General features: G+C 33.7%; 1 protein-coding gene and 1 long non-coding RNA gene across 2 annotated transcripts in view; one reads left to right on the top strand and one right to left on the bottom strand.

Annotated features, from left to right (window-relative positions):
• The first annotated feature begins 7,360 nt into the window (after nt 1-7,360).
• On the top strand, nt 7,361-9,370 carry LOC125051952. Its single transcript, XR_007117374.1, has 3 exons — nt 7,361-7,490; nt 8,402-8,473; nt 8,964-9,370. It is a non-coding gene; the product is annotated as an uncharacterized LOC125051952 (long non-coding RNA).
• A 528-nt stretch (nt 9,371-9,898) lies between these two features.
• LOC125051890 overlaps nt 9,899-22,891 on the bottom strand; it is a 73,712-nt gene continuing 60,719 nt past the window's right edge. The window contains exons 6-17 of the mRNA XM_047652502.1: nt 17,947-18,213; nt 17,474-17,790; nt 15,832-17,394; nt 14,993-15,191; nt 14,762-14,899; nt 14,233-14,392; nt 13,682-13,823; nt 13,154-13,270; nt 12,348-12,546; nt 12,039-12,164; nt 11,324-11,500; nt 9,899-10,980 (exon numbers count right to left, since the gene is read on the bottom strand). Of these exons, the coding sequence (XP_047508458.1) occupies nt 10,863-10,980; nt 11,324-11,500; nt 12,039-12,164; nt 12,348-12,546; nt 13,154-13,270; nt 13,682-13,823; nt 14,233-14,392; nt 14,762-14,899; nt 14,993-15,191; nt 15,832-17,394; nt 17,474-17,790; nt 17,947-18,213 (3,523 nt within the window). The 3' untranslated portion in view covers nt 9,899-10,862. The remainder of the gene's footprint in view (nt 10,981-11,323; nt 11,501-12,038; nt 12,165-12,347; nt 12,547-13,153; nt 13,271-13,681; nt 13,824-14,232; nt 14,393-14,761; nt 14,900-14,992; nt 15,192-15,831; nt 17,395-17,473; nt 17,791-17,946; nt 18,214-22,891) is intronic.

Here is a 22,891-nt window from a genome sequence, read left to right as displayed (position 1 = left end):
TATTAAAAAATACTGTGTTTAACTGCCATTACATGACCGACCTTACATTACATTTAGACCCAAAAAGTCGAAGTGTCAGGCACACGAGGCTGATCACCTCCTTGCCTATTAGATTGATAAATGATCATGAAACAGATACAGAAATCGGAGGGCCATACCAAAAGGTTGCGCCACAGATTTTTTACCAAGTAATTTTTTTCTAAACCCATCTCCAACTCTTAGAATGGGGTAATAATTCATTGAATATTATACAACGCAGAATGTTTACACGCAACTCCACTTAACGAAACAAGCTAGGGATATCTTCAAACCGATACGACTACCATAAAAGATGCGCCCTTGACAGCCTCCTTCCAAGGTTTTGCAGGTGCAGTCCAGGTGCATGAGCACTTAAGTGCGTTGTTTGTCAAACAAAAAATAGGTGGTGTAAAGTGGATACTGTATACAGAACTAATAATAACTACAATCACTCCAAATACTTGTATAGTACAAGTACGCATACAGCTATAACATAGAAGAACGTCAATAATATTATTATAGAACATGAAAATAACGCGTACCGTTGTTATTTGGATATATATGTATATAAGTTTTAAAAACTATTTTAAATAAAATAAAACTTTTAATTTAATTACAAAGTGTGGCAGCTCGACGCTGCGTTTTCTTTCTTTTTCACATTTCTTTTTTTACACGCTTTATATTAGCTTCACCTGTTTGTATGTATGTATGTAACCGACTCCTTCGGACTCGATTTTGACCCACTTTAAACGGACAGATTTAATTCAAACACGTACGTTGTACACTTATAAAGAATCAGCGACAATATAATAATTTCATAGGTTTATCTCGAAAAAACAATGAAATTTTTATTAAGTCCACAAACAATACCATTAAATTGAGACAACACGTATTGCTGCTAGGACTAAAAAGTGGCAAATAAATATAGTTTAAAAAAACTATAAAACACGCTTTTGAAGCACATCAAACTAAAAAGTGGAAAATAATTCCTAATTTAGTTTGAAATGGTAATGCACAAAACATACTGGTTTTATTGTGAAAAAGCGTGGGTTGCTCGATAGACGAAAAATATGGCACGGAGCGCCCTCGTATATCCCCCTGCTTTTGGCGACCTATATACGGACGTCAGATTGATTTACATTGCCAAACCACTCATCTTAGTCTAAACGTACTATGTGAATTTAATAAAAATAATAGCGTTCGAGCAAATGTTAAATGCGCACATGTAAAATGCAATAAATCCGTAAACATAATAGATACGTTTGTACGATGTAACTTCCAACTTCTCTTGGTATACTTGGGATACTTTGAACATTGCGTTTGGGGCGTAGATATAATTATTGTGGGTCCAAATCGGTACCAGTATGAACTAAAATTGTATATTGATAAATAAAGGGTATCTTTCAATTATGAACTCATCATAATATTTTTACGATCATAAAGCAATATTTATGCAAAGATATGAAGACAAATGCTATTGGAACACATCAGTTTTGCGTCCATGCAAAACTGATGTAAATTAGGAAGACGCCGAAATGGATCTGGTATGTATATATACACAAACATATCAAAGAAGATAGAGAAACTAACTAAAAATTACTTTAATTATGTTAAAAAACACCAAGTTACGAGAAAGTAAAACTGTCTAAAAAGAATAAACCAAAAAACTAGTAAGTTCTATTTTTTCCGTTCGCTAATTATACTATTTTAAGAAATGTAGGCGCAACTCATTTCCAAGCACAAGGTTGTATAGGTTTTGAATAAAAGACAACATTCAACAGAACATTTATATTAGACAATAAAATAAAACAATAGTTATAAGGAAGACGACAGAAAATGATATAGGGAAGAAAGCTTCTAGGAACTTTGTTGCCCGAGAGCGGGTTTCATGCTCAACTCGGTCCATCTTCTAGCAGCATCCGCCTGCAAAAGATATAAAAAACGATGTTTATGTGCGCATTTAAGTACTTTCTGTGTGAATACGAGATGTACTGTTTTTAATCTGATTATAAACTCAGATTAAAATTAATTAATAGTTAAATACTGTCCAATTAAAAAAAAATATTGCAGCGCTTTCAGCTACCTATTACGGTACGGGAACGAACATTGTGACACGAGAATTTTATATATTTGATTTTCTTGAACTTTGTTTTTCTTAATATTGTACCTTTAGAAGAGCAATCACTGCAGCCCTTTTCTTTACAGGAGCAAGCGTCTTCGCAAGATCCTTCGGGACACGAATCTGAAATTAATTATGTTCTAAATAAGGGAGTGAACTAAAAGACGGAAGAACAAAGTTTTTATAGAATAACTTATCAGTCTAGAAGAATCTTATCTTAGAATTATTGCGATATCTCCTGGTCGTGCGTTCGATCCCCTCTGATATCATAATAAATCTTTGTGTGAGGTCATTGTTATATGTTTTGCAAGACAAAGTTTAAAACTTAACATAGAGATCTAGAGTTTACTCATACGTAAGTTATAAGGATGTTATCCTTAGGGTGAATTCTTCCTAGGTTGTTATTAGCCTAAAGTAACTTGGAAGGAATGAAGCAACTGTATCGAACCAAGACTAATAAAGTATATTAACGCAAAATGTAATCCATAAAAATGCGTTACATTTTCACTGGACTTCAACAGGAGTTGTTTATAGAAATGGCGAGACACTTGGTTCCATCTTAGTCTTAATCTCGACAACATGTTTAATGATTCTGACAATAACATCTAAAAAAACGTTTTGATGACGGATTCTTAAGATCAAATAGATCAAAAAAACATAAAAAGATTGTTCGTACTCAAAACTATTAGCTATTGAGTGATTGGTCCATATCTTCATAATTTAGAATAATTGAGTTATTTATTTAACTTACCTTTGCAGGGTTCACAGGGAGATGGCATGTTGACTGTTATCCGTTGTTAAGTATGATTTTGTTATCTTTTACCTCGGTTTTATACAGAATTAATTCAACAAAAACTACGCGTTATTGAGAGCAAGGTGGCGGAGGAAAAAATGCATCAATTGTTGATATTCACTAAATGTGCACAATAGTCAAACAAGTCAACTGAAAATAATACATTTTTTACAATAATAATCAATAATTTCTTCGAATATTGTAGGTAATATATGTACCTATAGCGCTACAACCTTTTAGGTCTTGTCCTCAGTTTCTGTATCTGTTCCGTGGCCATTTCTAATAGCCAAGTAGGTGATCAAAATTCTGTTTCACACACAGTCGACTTTTTAAGGCATGAATTTCTTCAGGTTATCTTCCTTCAACGTACGAGCGAGTGTTTAATGCGCACACTGACAAAAACCCATGGGTGCACTTCCGAGGATCGATTACCTACGACGCCAGGGATGAAGGACGCGCGCTGAAACCACTAGGCCAAAACTGCTCAATAGTAGATAGTATATGATGGTTTAATATGTTAAATAACAAAAAGTATTGGACATTGGGAAGAGCTTTTATTAAGGTACTTACCCTAAACTATTAATTGTGTTACCGAGAATTGAACAGGCCATATCATGTCACTAACATAAAATTTATAAAAATATTTGATTAAAATTATTGTTTTTAATTCATTAAAAACCTGTCTGATTATTCCTACCACATAAACCAAAGCTAAAATTATATCCAATGTTACACATAAAATATGTATTTAATACTTATATATTTTATTTTTATTTCGACATTATCGTATCGTACTAAGCCAAATACTTGTATGTATTTTTATGAGTAAATATTTATTTAATATATCTTATATATTATAATAAATCTAATACTTAAACCCTTGTCAAATTCCTGGAATAACGAGTTACATACAAAATGAAATAGGTGCTATTATCATTTAGAAACTCGGAAGATTTAGATCTAATAATTACTTAGGGAAATCTTAATTAATTAATTTTCCGCACCAATACACTATCTGCACCGGAAAGCCTTCGATATTTGGAGACGTTTCCTATGTTTTTGTTGACAAACCTTCATCTTTTCTACGCCGATTATATTTAAATCTAAAATTAATTTTTATTGTCACATTCGGACCACGATTACCGATCACGGAACAATGGAAACAATTTGTGAAAACGTGCAAGGTATTTATAATATTACTATGATTTGTATTGTTGAGATTTATTTGGCAAACTCAAACTCAAAATATCTTTATTCAAGTAGGTAACCAAGTACACTTTTGAATCGTCGAGTTAAATAAATCGTAAATTTACATTTACTACCAGTTCGCAAGTCAAGGGCGTAGAGCGGGTAAGAAGAACTGGCAAGAAACTTTCCGCCACTCTTTTTAATTGCCAAGTATTGTCATACAAATTGTTTGAACTGGAGCAATTCAATCCCAAGGATTAGGATCATTTAGTCGGCATAAAACCGACCAGTAACATTAGCATTATATGGGGCCCACGTTGCTGAATAATATTTGTCTTAACTAAAACTTAAAATGAAAAATAAACTAAGTATAAATTTAAAAACAAATTAATTGAAAATATCAGGCAACGGACGGCCATATTCAAGCGATTTCTTCCAGGCAACAGTAGTATGGAATGATTGAAAAGATATCATAAGGTTGTCGCGCCGCTGATTTTTTTATTGTTTTTATATAAATTGTAATAATTAAAATGAAATACAGAATCAAAAACTAGTAAATTTTCTTACAGAAACCCAAGAAACCTTCGAATCAACACCAACAGAATGCCTCTGCAAGAAGAACGCGTCATCTAAGAGACTACGACTAATTATGAACGCCGTTGGAATTTTAATAGCAGTTCTGGCCACGTATATCATGATCAGTACGGATTCTAAGTTGTATATATTTTTCTGGCTGTGCTATTCTGTTCTGCGGCGACTGATGGTGAAATCTAAAGCACATTTGAAGTCTGCGTAATTATCAAATGTATTATTTATTTCGAATGGACTAAGACTAATGTAATACGAGGTAAATGATCCAGGTGAAACTATGATTATTTTGCATTGGACAGCACGTTTAATGTATTAGATATATATACTATGATAAGAGTCCCATATAACTGTAACATATCTCACAACTCTTAAATGAATGCACGGAATTTTATGCGCCTGATGAAATTCACACTATTTATGATTTTGTGTAATAATTTATTGTTTTAGTATTATTATATTATATTTTAAATTATTATTATAATTTATCGAACATATTGCAGCATTTTTATTTCCTTTCATACCAAGAAACATACATTCCTTTCATACAAATATGATTACAAACGGCTATTTAGGAATGTCAATAAAGTTTATATAATGATATATATTAGCCTATTGTTTATGGATCACATAAATTTAAGATTTTTTTTTACCTATGTTTAAATAAAATTATGTGTTCTACACACAAATATACAGTATTTACAATATTCTTAAGCTACTTGGTAATAATAATAATTAAAAATGGGTAAATAAAGAATTAAAACAAGCTTAAAAAGTTTGATCCCCGTAGCAGTGTACCTTTAATGCAAGCAGAATTTCCTTGCTGTTGTTCTTATTCGTTGAGCGAGGAAAGCACCAGCTCTGGGGTCACTGGTACTATTTACCAGCCAACTTAAATCTTGCATTCTTGCTGTCCAAACGGAACATCAAAGTTCGAGGAAAGGTTTCAATTAGTTTACGTAATTTCGTAAAATATTGGACATATGACTCAGAGACCAGAGTGTTATAAACACATTAAACCTGATAAAACAAATCTAAATGGTACGGTGGCAGACCATATGAACGATAATAATAAGAAGTTTGGGATAAACATTTATTGAGAGCTTTTAAATGTAAGTACGTAACATGTTTCAAAGTCAAGGCCAATCGCAGAGGTCTTTGCTCGTTGTTGATTCATTTCAAATAAAAAACATAATTGCTGCGATAGGAGAGTGATGATTGGGACATTTTTTACCATGACTTGTCTTTAGAGTTCCAAAGCAAAACAGCTTGTGAACGAAAAAAGAAAGATAGTTTAAGTGATTATAGTTAACGCTGTTATGTAGTATAAAGAAGTAAAGATATTTATTTCAACCAGTTTCAGTTTTATTTTACGATATTAAACCGGCTATAAGTTAGTCTCATATAAAACGTTCGTCACCCAATTAATGATTAATTTAACCAAAGTCTATTTGATATGGAAAATCTAGAAGAAATCTAATAAATAAAAAGCTAGGACTTAAACATAAGGTAACGTCGTAATATTAGGTGAATACGTTTACCAAAGAAAAATATTAAAATAACAAGGTATGAATTACACGTAACTGTATTTTTTATTTGAAGTAGGTACTTGAATACTGACCACATTTTGAACATTGGCCACAGTTGGGCGATACGGAACCATATAAGAATGAGATGCTTTGATTAATCAAATTTATCAAAAGGATTTTGCTTTGGAGTCAACAGACTCGATAAAGCAAGATCTACAGAGAATCAACTCTGTATACAAGTTATTACGTGTAAATAATTATATATATATATTACCACATCGAAATCACTGTTCTGAATGATTCTAAGTTTGTTCTGGCAAAACAAAAACTGAATTTTTCAATAATTCAAACAATTTCAATCAACGGAGTATTATTTTTACGGCTTTTTCTAAATACTTCGCTACTGATCAATAACACATAACAATGACTTAAGTAATTAATTAAGGCTTGGGTTTTTCAGTGCCTTAAATCCTTAAATCGGGCATTCCATAATAAATCATTATTTATATATGTATGATTCATATCGTTGAGAAATAAACATACAAACAATACAATACTCTTCCGTGAATAGATATAAATTCATATTAGAGATTAGGCCTCGCTGGTGGAACCGGTCGGAAGCATGTTTTTGTTTAGAAGCAATCATTTTATTGTGGCTCGCGGCTATAAGTTGTTTACTTGTCTTGTTTATACTAGGAGCTGGTGAAGAATATATAAAATGTAACAAAATATTTTACAGATATTAAAAGACACAAAAACGTGTTAGATTGGACATGCGGGAGTCAACGAAATAAATAAACTAAAGTCAATTAAATATTAAATTAACTTAATATTAAAGTTCTTTAATTGTTGACACATATACACTATACTGTCTTCAAAAACATGATTTTTCACCATAGGTTAATAAATATCTTAAACAGTTTTGTTTAGGATTTTCTTCTATTCAGAGGACATAACAGAAGACAACAGTCAGTATAAAGAGCGTGACGTAGTGCGAAGTATGTGCAGTCAACACCTGCTGTATCCAGCTTAGGATTATAAGATACATTTGATAACCAAGGTCGGGGAATTAAGCCAAAATAAACAGCTATCTCTGGGCCTATATCAGTTGCGCGATCGTCTGATTCCCCCACATAGCTCAGTTATTGACCCGGCGCGGTGAGTCCGATGCGCGCGCACTCTCTCTGCGGTCTAGAACCATCCTAGCATAGCTCAAGCGACCACGCGATGCCGGCACCTTGTGAATCCTGTAAAAGTAAGTATTTACTCTTAAAATCACAACTATAATTGTAGTTTTTCAGTCATACTTAATGGTTTCATGTTATTTCACAAGTATTTAGAAATCGATTATTCGTATTGTTAAATTTTTTAACCGAATTAAAAAATTCGATGGGGAAGGTTATCCAATGTATAATATTGATTTAGATAATAATAATTTATTTATTAAATCAGACAATCATAAGTCCATATAGTTATTATTGTATTAGTTACAATATTGTCGTAACTATTATATTAGAAAGTTAGCTTTAGAGTGTATTCAATCATAAAATTCAAAATTTATTATAAAATTACCCCGCACACACAGTTACCATGTAGGCAGTTTAAAAGTTATATATGCGTTTTTCCTAAGTACATAATTTGATAAGCAAAATAACTTATTTTTTTTATTTATTTATAAAATCACCTACTAAATAGACAATTACCAATATAAATTTGATTAAACACTCTTTGTGTTTAGGTATCGAGGTAATAGTTAAAAATGTAATGAAAAGTCTACGAATAAAATATATAACATGTTTATCATATTTACAGCATATTTCAAATATATCTGAAATATCATACCTAGTTAAATTATTCGACTGTGTACTGTATAACCGTGTATTTTATTTATTTCATTTGCATAAAGGAAATGAACTCACTTGGGGAGTGCATTGTTTGTCTATTGGTACCGATTCAAGTCAAATATAAGATTCAATTCAGTTTTGTGTTTTATCGTAGAATAAACACAATTAGAAAAAGAACGTTAATATAATGTAAAAAGATTTAATTAAAACATTCTAAGGGCAACATATTCTTAGTCTTAGCGGCAGTTCAGCGGTCCTAATGAATTATATAACTTGTGATTTTCTTTGTGCGCAGTATATAATTTAATATTAACAATTTCAGGTACTTGTAGCGGCGGGAAGGCTGCCTGTGGGGCATCATGCACCTGCGGGCCGTCCTGCGCTTGCGGCGATGGTAGGATATTTGAAAATATTGTTTATGTCTTTAGAAAAAAAAATTTATTTCTTCGCACATTGTTCATCATAATTAATTCATTAGTGGGACCAACACACGAATAGATTGTGATTCAGTATTATACAACCTCAGTTATGTATAAAACCTATCACCAACGGACAGACACTTTTCTTTTTTTTTCTTTTTTTTATACGGAAACGTAGCGTAGAACGGAAGAGAAGAACTGACAATAAACTCTCCGCCACTATTTTTTTATCGCCAAGTTTTTTGTTTTACAAAATGTTTCTAAGGAGCTGCAACCATTACACCATGTTCAACGTGATATCTTTAAGTAATTAATAGTTAGTTAATAATAAAAAAAAACAAAGATTTGTCCTCTATCAATCTCAGGACCGCCGTCATAATAACTAAACTAATTTAATAAATAAAATGTATTTAATTTTAGGATTACACTGAACCAAATTATAAGCTATTTTTATTTCTTTTTCAGGCAACAAGCCATGCTGCCAGGGAAAGTAAACCTCTTAAAGTTTCCAGATTCTTCTAAAAGGCTATATTTTAATATCTAATCGCATAGTTATATAATTAATAGTTTATCGCATATAATGTAGTTGATATCTGAAAATTCTAACATAAAAATATTGTGTCGTCATGAAACGAAAGATTAATTTTAACTTATGAACTAGCTTAACGTTTAGAATAGTTTTTTGCTTATTGGCTATAATATAAGTGTTAGTGAAATTTTATTATATTCAATGTTTAAATCTAAATGTATTCTTGTAATAAAAGAGTCCCTAGTACTTCAAATACTCATTAATTTAATATTGTGAGCAGTGAGCACGCATACACCATACAATTGTGTGTTTAGTGTAGTATTAAATTTAGTATAAGCAAGAATTTTCTTTTTATTTGCCCCGATTCCTTCAAAAGTTAGTGACTAGGTCACCGCTTTCCTTTGACCAGCAGATGGCTCTGAGTATAGGCCTTGTGGGCGTCTAGTCTAAGTTTCGTGACGTGGAACTGCGTGAGTGCGTTTCGTCAAAAAAATTATATATGTTTCCTTCATATAGAAGACTTCATTTATTTATGGTTCTATCACCATGTTGTTAAATAAAATTATTATTATTGGCCTAGTGACTTCAGCGTGTGACTCTCATCCCTGAGGTCGTTGGTTCGATCCCCGACTGTGCACCAATAGGCTATTCTATTTGCGTATTCAACATTCGCTCGAACGGCGAAGGAAAACATCGCGAGGAAACCGGCTTGCCTTAGACCCAAAAAGTCGACGGCGTGCATCAGGCGTGCACAGAAGGCTGATCACCAACTTGCCTATTTGATAAACAAATGATCATGAAACAGATATAGAAATCTGAGGCCCAGACCTAACAAGGTCTGTCAAGGAATTTGAAAGGAAACATTGAAATTAAAAGATCCATTTATTTTACGACAACTTGTATATCATTCTTGAATACATTGGAAGCAACAAATGGGACTGCAACTCTTATTCTACATAATATTATAGGAATTTATTATGTTTAGTACAAAAATACGTACAGCTAAGATTAACCATGCAAAGTAATTAAATCTCTACTCAGTAATAAAACATTAACATACTTCAGCTGATTACAAAAATAAATCAGTCTTCATCGCCATGTGTAATCCTTTTTAAGATCAAATCAAAATGGAAGACGAATGGCGATGTTGCCAGATGTATTATTCATTCTCAAAATTAATACCACAAAGCTATAGATAAATTGAAAACTTTACAGCTAGGACTTTCGCTTATAATTAAACCACTAAATGAAACAACTTTTTAAATTTCTACCAAAAATCCTCCCCGAGGTTATATTTCGCAAGCATTATTTGATTATTGTTCATGCGCATGAAAATAGATAAGGCGACTTATTTATTTATTTTGTATAAACTTTCGCTTCTCAAAATATAACTCACGTGGACGTAAACAGTATATAGAATATAGATAATACATAATATGACTTACTTCTAATACTATTTATCAAAATATAAGTTTTTCAACATAAGGCGAGTGCCTATAAAATTATCTCATCACAAACGACATATTTAACGAATATAATATATTTTAGTGGACAATAAAGTGAGCTTAAATACTTTTATATTTCGTACAAAATATAATATCATCACTTAATTACCAGACTTGACAAATGCACTTCGTAAATACGCACTTTCTCAAAAATCTACCAAAATGGTAGAAAAACAAAATTGAAATTAAACTCTTACAGTTCGTAACATATTTCAATAAAATAATATTATTTTTAATGTTTTCGATCACAACGCAATCACTGAGTTTGGTATTTATGGCAAAATGTCAAAGAATTGTAACCGGACCGTTTTTGGCGGGAAAGTTTGCAATCTATGGCACCGATTCTTCCTCACTTCCATCGTCAGAGTCGTAAACGGGCGCGCCATTTTTCATCTGTATTACAGATTTCTTCCTGTGTCTATGCTCCTTTTGGTCCTTTTCTATGTTTCTGAAATAGAAGTTTAGCAATTTAAGTAAATAATGTAATTAATCAAGATTTTTTTTTCCTTTTAAATCCATCTGCAATCAGCCTCATGGCTTTTATCAATCAAGATTTAAGTTTTATTTTAAACGACTAGACATCTCTACCAATTAAATTTTATGTATATTTTTAGACATTAAGGAAGTTTATACTTGGAATATATTATAGTAACTCCTTAAGTCTTCTTAAACAAGCAAAAATATCCAACTTGAAACGGAACAAATTGTATTTTTACGTTTAGTTTTTGAGTAAATTTTCTTAGGTGATCACTCCCGTAAAAAGATTCGGAAAAAGTAAAATAAAATAGTACCTGGCACTGATAAGCGGATGCAAAGCACTTTTCAAGCTGGAGAAGACAAAAGGATGCGCCCTCTCCTGGTCGTCCAGGATGCTCTGGGCCAGCATGAGAGGCTCCAGGTCTTCGTTCTGCTCCAGATCTAGCTGCCGGGAACCGCAGGGTTCGGATATCGATCTGTCCAGGGTTTTACTGAAACGTTTAACCTTATTAAAAACTGAGCTGTCTCTATTCTTCACAGCGTAAACACGATTTTGCCAGAAAGAGACAAACTAAAAATATACTCGATATTATGAATATATTTCTGTTGATATTAATTCTTCAAGTTGGAAAGTGTTCCTAAAAAGTGAAAAGTAAAAAAGTTTCGGCCCATTGCCCCACTGGTTCACATTACAAACGGCAGTAATAATAACTAATGGGACTATTTTATTATATATTAATTTTATTTATTATTTATTTTATTAACTTGGGATTGATTTGCTCCAGTTCAAACAATTTGTATGACAATACTTGGCGATTAAAAAGAGTGGCGGAAAGTTTCTTGCCAGTTCTTCTTACCCGCTCTACGCCCTTGACTTGCGAACTGGTAGTAAATGTAAATTTATAATTAATTTAACTTCTTTCTGACAATTCCTAAGTGTACTTGTTTACCTACACGAATAAAGATATTTTTAGTAAGCCAAATCTTTTTTTTACAATTAAGTGTAATGTGGTCTGTGGAAGTAAATACCTTTTAACGGCAACACCAGAGGCGCCGTGCCCAGCGAAGTCAGGCAAAGCGCGCGAACAACAAAACGTGCCCAACCAATGAGCTCGCACGTAGATGAAAGGGCGGATCACTCGGACTTCTTGGTCTCTGGACATCCGGAAAATAGTGCCTTATAGTTAGGACATCTCTTTTGTCTTTGATCATATTTATTATTTGGAAAAAGTTTCCGAAAATAAGACTTAGCACAAAGGCCTCGTTACTAGGCCATAAAATCTACAAAAAAAAACTCAACTCGATAAAGCATCAGTAATATTAGAAGGGAAATCTCACCTGACTTTATAATGCGCCTTCAAGGAGCAAAGAGCGCCTCCATAGAGGGCGCTGGCCATGAAAGCCTTCGCTGCGTGGTCCAAGTTTTGAGCGACTGCGGCCACTCCGTAGCCGTGCGCAACGGCAGCGTCGCACGTGCGCCTGCGCACTTCGTGGGTCGACCAGCGGTGCAGCTCGGAAGGCTTTGTGCTGCTACGACCTGAAGATTGGTTTATTTATATTTATATGGAATATAAACGGGTTATCAGTGTTTCTTTTCAACTGTCTTTCTGTTGTTTGTGTGTTGTACACAAATATTTCAAATAAAAAAACTTTTTTATGATAAAATAGCCGAAGATGTTTTTTTGACGTGATAACGTCTTTAAAATCGTTTTAGTCGGGTGACATGTTCAGAAACTTGTGTCACACCAAAACCTCACGAGCGCGATCGCAGGTATAACGAGAGAGAGACGGACCGATCTCCCGTCTCATCTCGAGCGCTGCCAGTCATTCCGTGAATGTATGAAGAAAAATGTATATCATAGTCGAATAAGTAAACTTGTCATTTTACACCCGAGATTTATCATCAAAAGTGTGAATAAAACGATAGATGTAATTTTAAATTTGAAAAAATTGTTATCTTCATTAATTCCTTACTTCCCAAAAACTTATATCACCAATAAGACGTTATCACGTAAACATCTCGATCGTAAACCTACTTTACAAACAACCAATATTTTTTTTGTTAAAGTAACAAAATCACATGCGAGTTACTCGACATAGTCTGTATACAAAGAAAAAAATAATAACTTCATCCCAACACTTACGTTCAGATTCATTTTCAATCTTGTCCTGATAGATGAATTTGACGCCCAGAGTCCTGCAGTAGGCCATCAGGTGCAGAGGGTCCACATCCGATTTGGGCTCGTGGACGAACAATGCCCCTGGAAGATTATAATATAATATCGTAAATGCAAAGCAACAAGTAAGCAACAAGTGTTAGGTTTTAACTAAATGCTTAAAGCGGCTAATAAAAATATAATAGTTTGTGTGTTTCAAAGACCAAACAGACAAGAAATTCGCACCGGCACTCTGTGAAACCAGCTGCCCACTTAAATATATTCGAACCAATTCGCCTTAGGGTCCTTCAAGAAAAGAGTGTACCAATTCTTAAAAGGCCGATAACGCACTTGCGAGCCTTCTGGCAATGTACGTGTCCATGGGTATCACTTAACATCAGGTTTGCCTGTTATATATTTAAAAAAAGAATCTAAATAAATCGAAAATTCAATATCTTTTGTCCATTGTACAGCGAATAAACGATATGAGATAAGAAAGCCGTGAGCAAACCTTACCAATAGAGAAATGTATGCCCTTGGACCTGGCGTAGAACTGGTATTGGTGCATGGTGTGCAAGAGGGCGATGGAGTCCCTTCTTCCCGACAGGCAGACCAACACTTTGTCGCCGGGACGGACCATGTTGAACTCGTGGATAGCCTGGAAGAGAATATAAGATTATGTACAATGTTATTGAAAGCGGAGTTTCTTTTTACCAGAAATCAGGCTTCTTGATCTCTCTAACATATCTTCCAAACATATTATATTGCAACCGCTTAGGATTTCAGTTTACCATATTCATTATTTACATGCTAACATACTGTATATTAATGTAATGTTTAATTTAAAACGTTTTTAAATAATTTAAAAGCTTCTCTCACCATCACGAATTTATTTTTATTTCATTTTTTTTTAGTTTTGAATGATATACAAATGAATGTTATTGTCTGAACCTGAATTAAGCTTCTTAATTCTTCTAAAAGTGAAACAATTCTGTATTTTTTGATCCATGGCAGTTATGAATGCTTAAAATAATTTTACAAACTTTAACTATTTTCCAAATGTTTACCTCTAGAGTAGCTTTCCAGACAGCTTTGGGCGGGCAGTGCCACTTGCCTTCGTCGTCGAAAGTGAAGTCCGTAAGAGAGCCATCGCTGCACGCGCTGCTGTCGTCTTGCTCCGTCTCTTCGCCACAGCACTCCGACTTCGAGTGACGGCATTCGGATTCACTGGAAGCAGTTTTTAACTAAATGTGAGGTGAAGTCAAACAAATTAACGTCAGGAAATGCTGTTAATTATTCCTACGGAATGTTGATCAAGCAGGGATTATATGGGACTCAAACTTAATTTACGACTTTACCCACTAAACCTCAAGGAGTTCTTCAGCTTGCTAATGGGTGGAGACAGGTAACAGGAAGTAACCCCCGCCAAACGCGAATGTCACAACACCGTGACTCCTCCCACGCACAAATATTCAAAAGCTTTTCTTATGGCAGAAAAGCACGTCGTCGCTGCTATATAGTACTTCTGCCATACCTCGAATACTTTTTCTTCACATTTGAATATTCAACCAACAGTTCAAGGTTTTTATACCATACCTTCTATCATAAAAGTTGTCTTCCTGTGAAGGTCGTTGCCCATCTGTTCCATAACCGCTGGATCTGGAACTACGGTCCGAGCAGCTGGAAGAGGCGTTTGATGATCTGCTAGAACGCTTCGAGTCTTGGGCCGATGTTCTGGAACAAGTAATTGAAATATTAAATGTAATAAAAACACTTTCATGTTAAGAAGATTGTTTATGTAAAATATTATGTTGCTGACTCAATTACCTGTTCCGTCGTTCAGCATCATCAGGTATTTGGAAGACCACTCTGCCAGAATCCGTTTCATATGTCTTGAGAGGTCCACACACTGGAACACCCTCTATAATGTCAGGCACTTCTGTCTTCTCGTGCTTTTGACACATTCGGAGACGACCCTGGAACTTCTTCTTATTTGTTGAAGGGTCTGATGATGTGCGCCATTTTACTGAAAATTTTAATATGAATACTGATCAAAACATTTAAAATGTTTTTTTTTATATTATATTATATCATAATCATGAACTATCCTAGGATATTTTGTGATGACAGATGGGTAAAAAAGACCCTTACTTGGAAGGGAAAGAAAAAGAGAGGACGCCCACCAGAAGCCTGGAAGATGGAATTAAAGGAATAAAAGCGGGGAAGGATTGAAAAAAGGTGACGAGGATGAGTGACAAAAGTGTAAGAATTTGGAGGAAGCCTTCACTCCATCGGAGTCGAATGTTAAACATAATGATATGGACTTAATGTAATCATGATTATGGCTACTCGAATAAAGGCTATTTTCATTTTATTTTATGTACGAGCCATAAATTATTGTAATAATAGACGTAGAAGTTTCCGATAATAAACATACTGCTAATATCTAGTTAGGGACGAATCACATCCAGATTGAATCTTTATAAATCAAAGGCAAGTCGTCATATTACACAAAATACTTGACAGCTTCAATTAAAGCTGATTACTTAATAAAATGTTATGTTAAAATCTTTTAGTTTAACACTTGCTACTAGCTTCTAAGTAAGGCCATAATGAAATCGCATACACCAATATATCATTACATATGAAAGTATATGCGTACTTACCAAAATCGGAATATGTATCGGAATCGGTGTATATCATATTGATACCGCTGTCTTGTGAGCTGGCTGAAGGATTTTGGCACCAATTTTTCTTAAAACAACAGTGTCTACACACTGAATCCATACAACTTGTTTCGTCATCGGACAGTTTGTTTGAGCTTAATGACTTTGGAAGATTTGGTGAGTTTTGCGAGGTCGTAACGACCTGTATTATGGTATCAGGGGTAGAGGTCTCACTGGAGTTGAAAGAGATACTGTTGGGGCCGGATGCCTCGTGCGAAGGCGTGCATTGTGCGGACTTGGGTGGTGTACTCGGTGAACTTTTGCAGCATTTGTCATCCTCGTCATATTGCGACGGAAATACAGGGCTGGTTGGACATTTCCTTAAGGTCTGCTTCGGATTTAAGTTTTGAAGATCGAGCCCTAGACCCAGCTCTGGCCCAGATCCTAATCTCTGTCTCGGCTTTGGTGGTGAGTTTCTCCTTAAGAATGACCCTGAGTAGTCCGGAGATATCATTTCGTCTACCATTTCTCGAATATTGTACTTCAGCTCTGAGGCCATTTCTTCTGATTTTCCCACTAGATATTCTGCTAGATCTACCACTGACATAGAATTCCTATCGCTTTGACTAGAAATGGAGGTTATACTCGTGTTAGATTGGTTCGTGATGTCTGAGTTCTCTAATACATCGTCTACTCTGGAGATTACTCCGCGTAGTTGAGATTTAATCTCTGTTGCGATTTCATTAGTTTTTTCCTTAACGTACGTCAGGTCCTCTGACGTTTGTGAAGTTATAGAAGCCGTGGGAGATGTACGACCAACTTGGCTACAATCAGACATGGACGTACTACTTTGGCTGCTATACGGAAAGTTTTTATTTGTTGAGTTCATGCTGTCATCTAACGACTGCAGATCTGTTTGGCTGCCACAATTACAAAAAGTACTAGATTTCTCTGCGTTGTTCGGGCTGGCTTCTTTGATTCCCAGGTTAAGTTTGGTTTGAGAGCTGAAAGGTGGAGGTGGACTGTCCGAACCTAAGCTATAACATCTGGACCTGACTAGAGATGGTCTACTTCTTTGTGGGAGTAGACATAAAGGTGACACAGACTCGCCCACCGCGAATTGTACGGGTTGGTGGGCCATTTTGACAGTTTCTTCGTTTGTACTTTCTCTTAAACTTGACTCTCTTGAATAGAACTTTTGTTTATGTTTAAGCCTAAATATTTGACAATCGTCGATAGCCGAAAGGCTGAAATGTCTTGGAGATGAACCCAGGATGGGCGATGAGGTATTTGAACATCTCGATATACTGTAAAGACTTTTTCTCGCTCCAGTATATCCGGATGGATCGAATGGGACAATGTGTTTCACATTTGATGATCGCCCAAGTAAAAGTTCATGTGCTTCCTTAGGTAACATAAACCATCTTAAATAATCAACTTTCGGGTTAAAGGTGACTTCAGGCTCAGTTGGAGGACATTTCATCGCCAATTTTCTAGCTTTGCTAAACAAATTTCTTGCTGTTTGAAGACACTCTGTGTACGTTTGTGGGAATATTCCTGGACCTGAAGGCAATAGATACAGAAGTGAACATAATCGTAGGGTTAATCATCAATAAAAAAACAAAAAGCAGTATTATATTACCTGAAATACGCCGCTCGTGGGGAGTTATCTTGCCGTCATGGAATCGTAGAGAGAATAAAGATTTCTTATCTCTTAACCCAGAACAAGAATGATGCCGCCATTGTCCCGTTTCAGCATTAACAGAGTATTGAGGCAAAATCTTCCAACCTTCCGTTGCTACCATTTTTAGAGCTTCCAATACGAAAGCTAGTTCGCATTCCGACATAAAGAAAGGAAGAAAAATTCTACAAAATCCAGGTCTTAGCGGTTCGTTGTGAATTGGAACTTCTGGGGATTTGATAACACTCAGCTTTCGTACTCTGGCTATTTCTTTTTGCCTGAAAGGGGGTTTAAAATAATTAATAATATTTTTATTTTAAAAACTTTTTATTATATTTTGGACCGAAGAGTTTTCGTAAGACAACCTTATATACATAACAGAAGAATTTTACTACATTCATTTAAAATCGCTGTAAATATTTAAAATAACTTACGCTTCAACATCCAATAATTTCTCATACTCCTTCAATAGCTGCTCATCTATGCCTAAGACATCAGATCCGAATGATAAATTATTAAGTCCGCCTCGTGCCTGGATCCCAAAAACGTCATTCAAGATGGCGCACACGAAGTTATGATGAAGAAAAGTTCCCCTCGGATGCTTCACCATGAGAGAGAATATTGGTAGTCTCCTCACAGTTGGCACCTCACTTCCCAGAAGGAGTAATTCTGGTATGTTCTTTATGTGGGATATTACTTGTCTGTAAATAAAGACTAAATTAATTATTGATTTAAAATATCGTATTGTGAATACATTTTGTAAGTCAGTTACACAAAATTGCCGTAACCGGCCGTCCCGGTAACTAATGGTAACGTAGGAATTTATCGTTACTAAAAAGAATATTACGGTTTTTTTATAAAACAATAATCTCCTGCTTTCTTATACACTTAATTGATAATAACGATTATAAACTTGACTGGAGTCCTAACCGACAGTATCTGCTCGTAATTTAGTAATATTTGTCTTAAAAAGTACCTAATATTCTCGCCGACTTTATAAATAAATAAATAAATCCTTTATTTGCAATGATAGTGGTACAAAATAAAATAAAAACAACAACAAGAAAAGTCCGCACAATCAGCCATACAATAACAGGCATGCAAATGTCATAATAAGAAGTCATTTATGAGTAATTGTTAAACTTATATTCTAATAGACCAGTGCAGATAGCCTTTAAAATAAATAAAAAGTGAAAAAAATTACAGTAGGATGAAACCCATTAGAAAAGCAGGGGAATATGATCAAAATGAAAGGAAAAATAAATTACGGTCGATCTGAGGTCGGGAAGGGGAAGGGGGGGGAGTTTTAAGGGTAAAGAACGGTTTATCTCGATTTCCGGCAAAACTACAAGTCCTATCGAAGAAAGTTAAATGGCAAAGTTGGAGGTAATAAAAAGATCTAAAACTTTTGTATTCACACATTTTTCACATAACCTCAAAATTTATGTGAAAATTTCAAAAAACCAAGTTTTTGATTTTTGATTTTTATCTTTAACAAAAATTATTTTTTTTTAACGAAATTTGGTGAAAACTTACCTTTCTATGTCCCAAATACACTGTAATTTATTTGATTAAAAATATTTATTTGTACACCTTATTTTGAATTAATATCGAAAAAACATCCTAATTTTCAATCGAAAATTCTGACGTCAAAATTTCAGCTTTTTTCAAAAAGTTGGTGTGCTTTCAGTTCGTTGAAATCTCTACTTTCCTATGGTAAAAAAATATATACATACTACCATAGTAAATCTTCTCAGAAAACGCAAAAAATCGTATGCAGTAACGCCCAGACCTGTCATCCCCTTCCCTACTTCTCATACTGTAATTTTTTTAGGTTTCAAAAATTATCGGCACTGGTCTATAAATACTCGGTTACGCTGTAAAAGCACCTTGACTTTAAAAATCTAATCACCTTCCCCTTGAAAACATTACATGGCAGTGATCTATAATTTTTAGGAAGGTGATTAAATATTCTCACAGCCATGGCGTAACAATTCTTCGAGTATAGCGCGGTGCAACATGCAGGCACCCGCAGCCGTGTTGGATCCCTTGGTATATAAAAGCAAGTTTCTTTGTAAGTTTTAAAGAATTGTGGATGCTTCTTGACAGTCATCACTGCTTCATAGATATACAGACTTGGTACTGTCAGAATACCCAGTTCGTGGAAAATTGGTCTACAACTTATAAGGGGTCCAACGCCCATGATAGCCCTAATACATTTTTTCTTATAATAAAAACTTTACTCACATCTACCGAATTTCCCCATAAAAGGATACCATAGCGCAAAACTGAGGCAACATAGCCGTGATAAGCTATAATTGCTGCGTGTTTTGAAGCCACTTTGCGAGTTCGACTCAAAGCAAAAACAAATTTATTTAGGCGCGTGCATATCGTTAAAATGTGTCTTTCATTCCGAGACTTTTGTCCCTATATAGATAATTGTACCGTCGTTTTTAAAATAATACTTATATTTAGAAAAGAACGTCGTCTAATAAGTGTCTTTAATATAAAAGTATAGTATTGTTACATTGTTTCGGCATCATGTGTACAACTTTAATATACCATATTTATGGAGATTTATGTTAATTTTTTATTACACCCACTTATAGGAAGTTGCCTAAGGCGCCACAGTGTTGAATATATTGATAATAAACACCAATATTGCTTTAATATATGTAAAGTATCGTAGAATTCGGATTTAAAATAGTTCACCATTTCTTCAAATAAACACGTCCACTGTTTTTATTTACAATAAAATCTTATTTATAAACCATCTCTATTCTAGCATTTAAAGTTCTAACTAGTTAATTCCATTGAGACATTCTAAATACTTAGTACTGAAAAGAAGGTGCGAAGAAAAGAATTGTGAACAAAGCAAAGTACTCAAGATAAAAAGAACTGGCAATGCGCCAACTTTCCAAAACGTAGCAGGGCTTCTTACTAATGCTCAAAGAAATAAATTTAAGATAGTAAAATTTACATTTAAGATATTTACATTTATCACGAATATTTCAAAAATAACGTAGGTACACTGACCAAAATCTGAGACTAAATTAATCAATTTAAAATCTAATAATAAACATTGTGATAAAATTATTAATATAGAACGCGAAAACAAACCAGTTTTATAATTAAATTTAATTTATGATAATCGCGTTTCGTTGCGGAAAATAAACATTTTCAATCGTGACATTCACGTAAATAACAATACTTCTATTCATTTTTGTTCTTTCTACTAACAAGAGAATAATAAAAGTACGCTACACGGGTAATAATTCATTTAGATTTTGGTAATTCAATATCTAACTTAGGTGGACAAATCTGTATATATATTAAAATTGTTATTCATAAGTTGTGTCCGTCGTTGGTCTATAAAAAGATACATGACATTTTATTTTAATAACACACAATATATTTGTGTGTTATTACACACACACATATTATACACACTATTTTTAACCCACATAGTACCAATAATAATAATTCAAAAAACCTGCGCTTATTTGGCTTAGGCTCGTGTGCAACAGAACAACGATCATTAATCGATAGTAAACTAAATCGAAAAAAATAAATCGAAAATGTAATAAAACTTAGTAATGTGGCTTCCTGTCCTGAAGCCTTGGATCGCGACAATATTAATGACTCGCTCACAGCTGAATCCCAACAAACGTAATCATTGCGAACACGCATGATATCATACAAAATTAATTTATTTTCGTTTTGTTTTCTAGCGTCTATATATTAGATTCTGAACCTTATATATTTAAATATTAATTAAGATGTTTATAAGTAATGTTACCCTATTGGTTAAGCGTGCGATTCTGAAATATTAAGGGGCTTTTCCATGTGCACAATTATTATGGTGAACGAATTACGAACTCTTGGGTCGTTAAACTACATTCTCATTAGGAACCTACCAATGGGAGCTTTATGAAGACAGTTGATGATGGTATATTCTTATCTTGTCTTTGCGAAAGTATTTATATGCCCAAATAACCAAAATATTTTTAACTGAATAAAATAATTTCAATATTTCTGTAGTCTTACTCAAATAATTATTATACTCAATTGATATTATATAGATATGTCTTATAAGAAATAAATTATTTAATTAATTAAATAATTTAATATTTAATAAGCAGTATACAACTTCTTTTTATAAATAATTTTTATTAAAAATATTTTTGTGCATATATTTTTTGGTTTATGTTTTATTACTGTTTCAGGCGCGAAGCCTGCCTAAACATGTAAATATAATTTATTATGATATAGCGGTTGATTTGATAGAAACGCCCAATATTTTTTTTGCCTGACCAATGCGCCAGATTGACTGGTACCTAGGAACTACCGAATTATTGTTAAGCTTTTAGTACATTGCCTATTTTTATTCTTTATTTTCAATAAAACCGTATAACCAACTAAAAATATTTATTTGTATTGCATTCAGTAGGCTCTATACATCTTGTAATTTGGGTCCTATTTCGGTGCTATGGTTTTTAGTCATTTTTGTTTTGTAGTCAACTAATTGATTCTGTTCCAACAAAAATATATGTTATAGTATGTTTAATGACATTATAGAGTAGATAAACAAGCAGTAATGACTATTATGTGAAAATTGATATGGATATGTCATCAATAATACCAGATCATCATCAATCATTGAGGTTTGACAAGAGAAAGCTTTTCTGAATACACTGATAAAGGTTGAATTGTTGTCTGGTTTTTCGTACAAATAACTTTGGTAATGAAAGACAATGGTATCTAATCTTGCATTTATAAAATACATAATTAGATTTTAAAAAAAAATACAATCCTCTGAAATAATATCAATTATTTTGTCAACTTACATATTTTAATATTATTTATTTATATATTAGAGTACACATCATATATAATTCATTTTATATAGTGTGCACAATCTAGCTATTTTCAAAAAAATCCCTGACAATTACGGTGAATATAAACTAAAACAAGATATTTAATAAAACTTCCAAAATAGAGAAGAAAAATGTAACTACGAATTTTAGTTTAACGCCCGGCGGCAGACGCAAAACCCACAAGACCTTGTTTAAGTTAATTAATTTAATAATTAATTAAATGTCCTATTTTAGGAAAGATTTGCCACTCCCTGTCCTATAGTTTCTCTTCCACAGATCTGCGTAAACGCGTGGCTGAGAGGCTATTAGGGGTCCTATGTAAGAAGCTCTGAATAAGTAGCGTTCATTCTATTGTATTCGCGAAGAATCCGAAGAAAGTTTCAATTATCGGCTTAAAGCGTTAATAGAAACAACAAAACAAAAAAATATATTATAATCAAGTGTAATATTTAAAGTAAACATTTGAGTTATTAACAAATTCAAAATTACTAAACACATTATG

The sequence above is a fragment of the Pieris napi genome, chromosome 8, assembly GCF_905475465.1.
Source record: "Pieris napi chromosome 8, ilPieNapi1.2, whole genome shotgun sequence".
Lineage (NCBI taxonomy): Eukaryota > Metazoa > Arthropoda > Insecta > Lepidoptera > Pieridae > Pieris > Pieris napi.
Note: the sequence above shows the minus strand (reverse complement) of the source record. Positions and strands in the feature narration are given on the sequence as shown.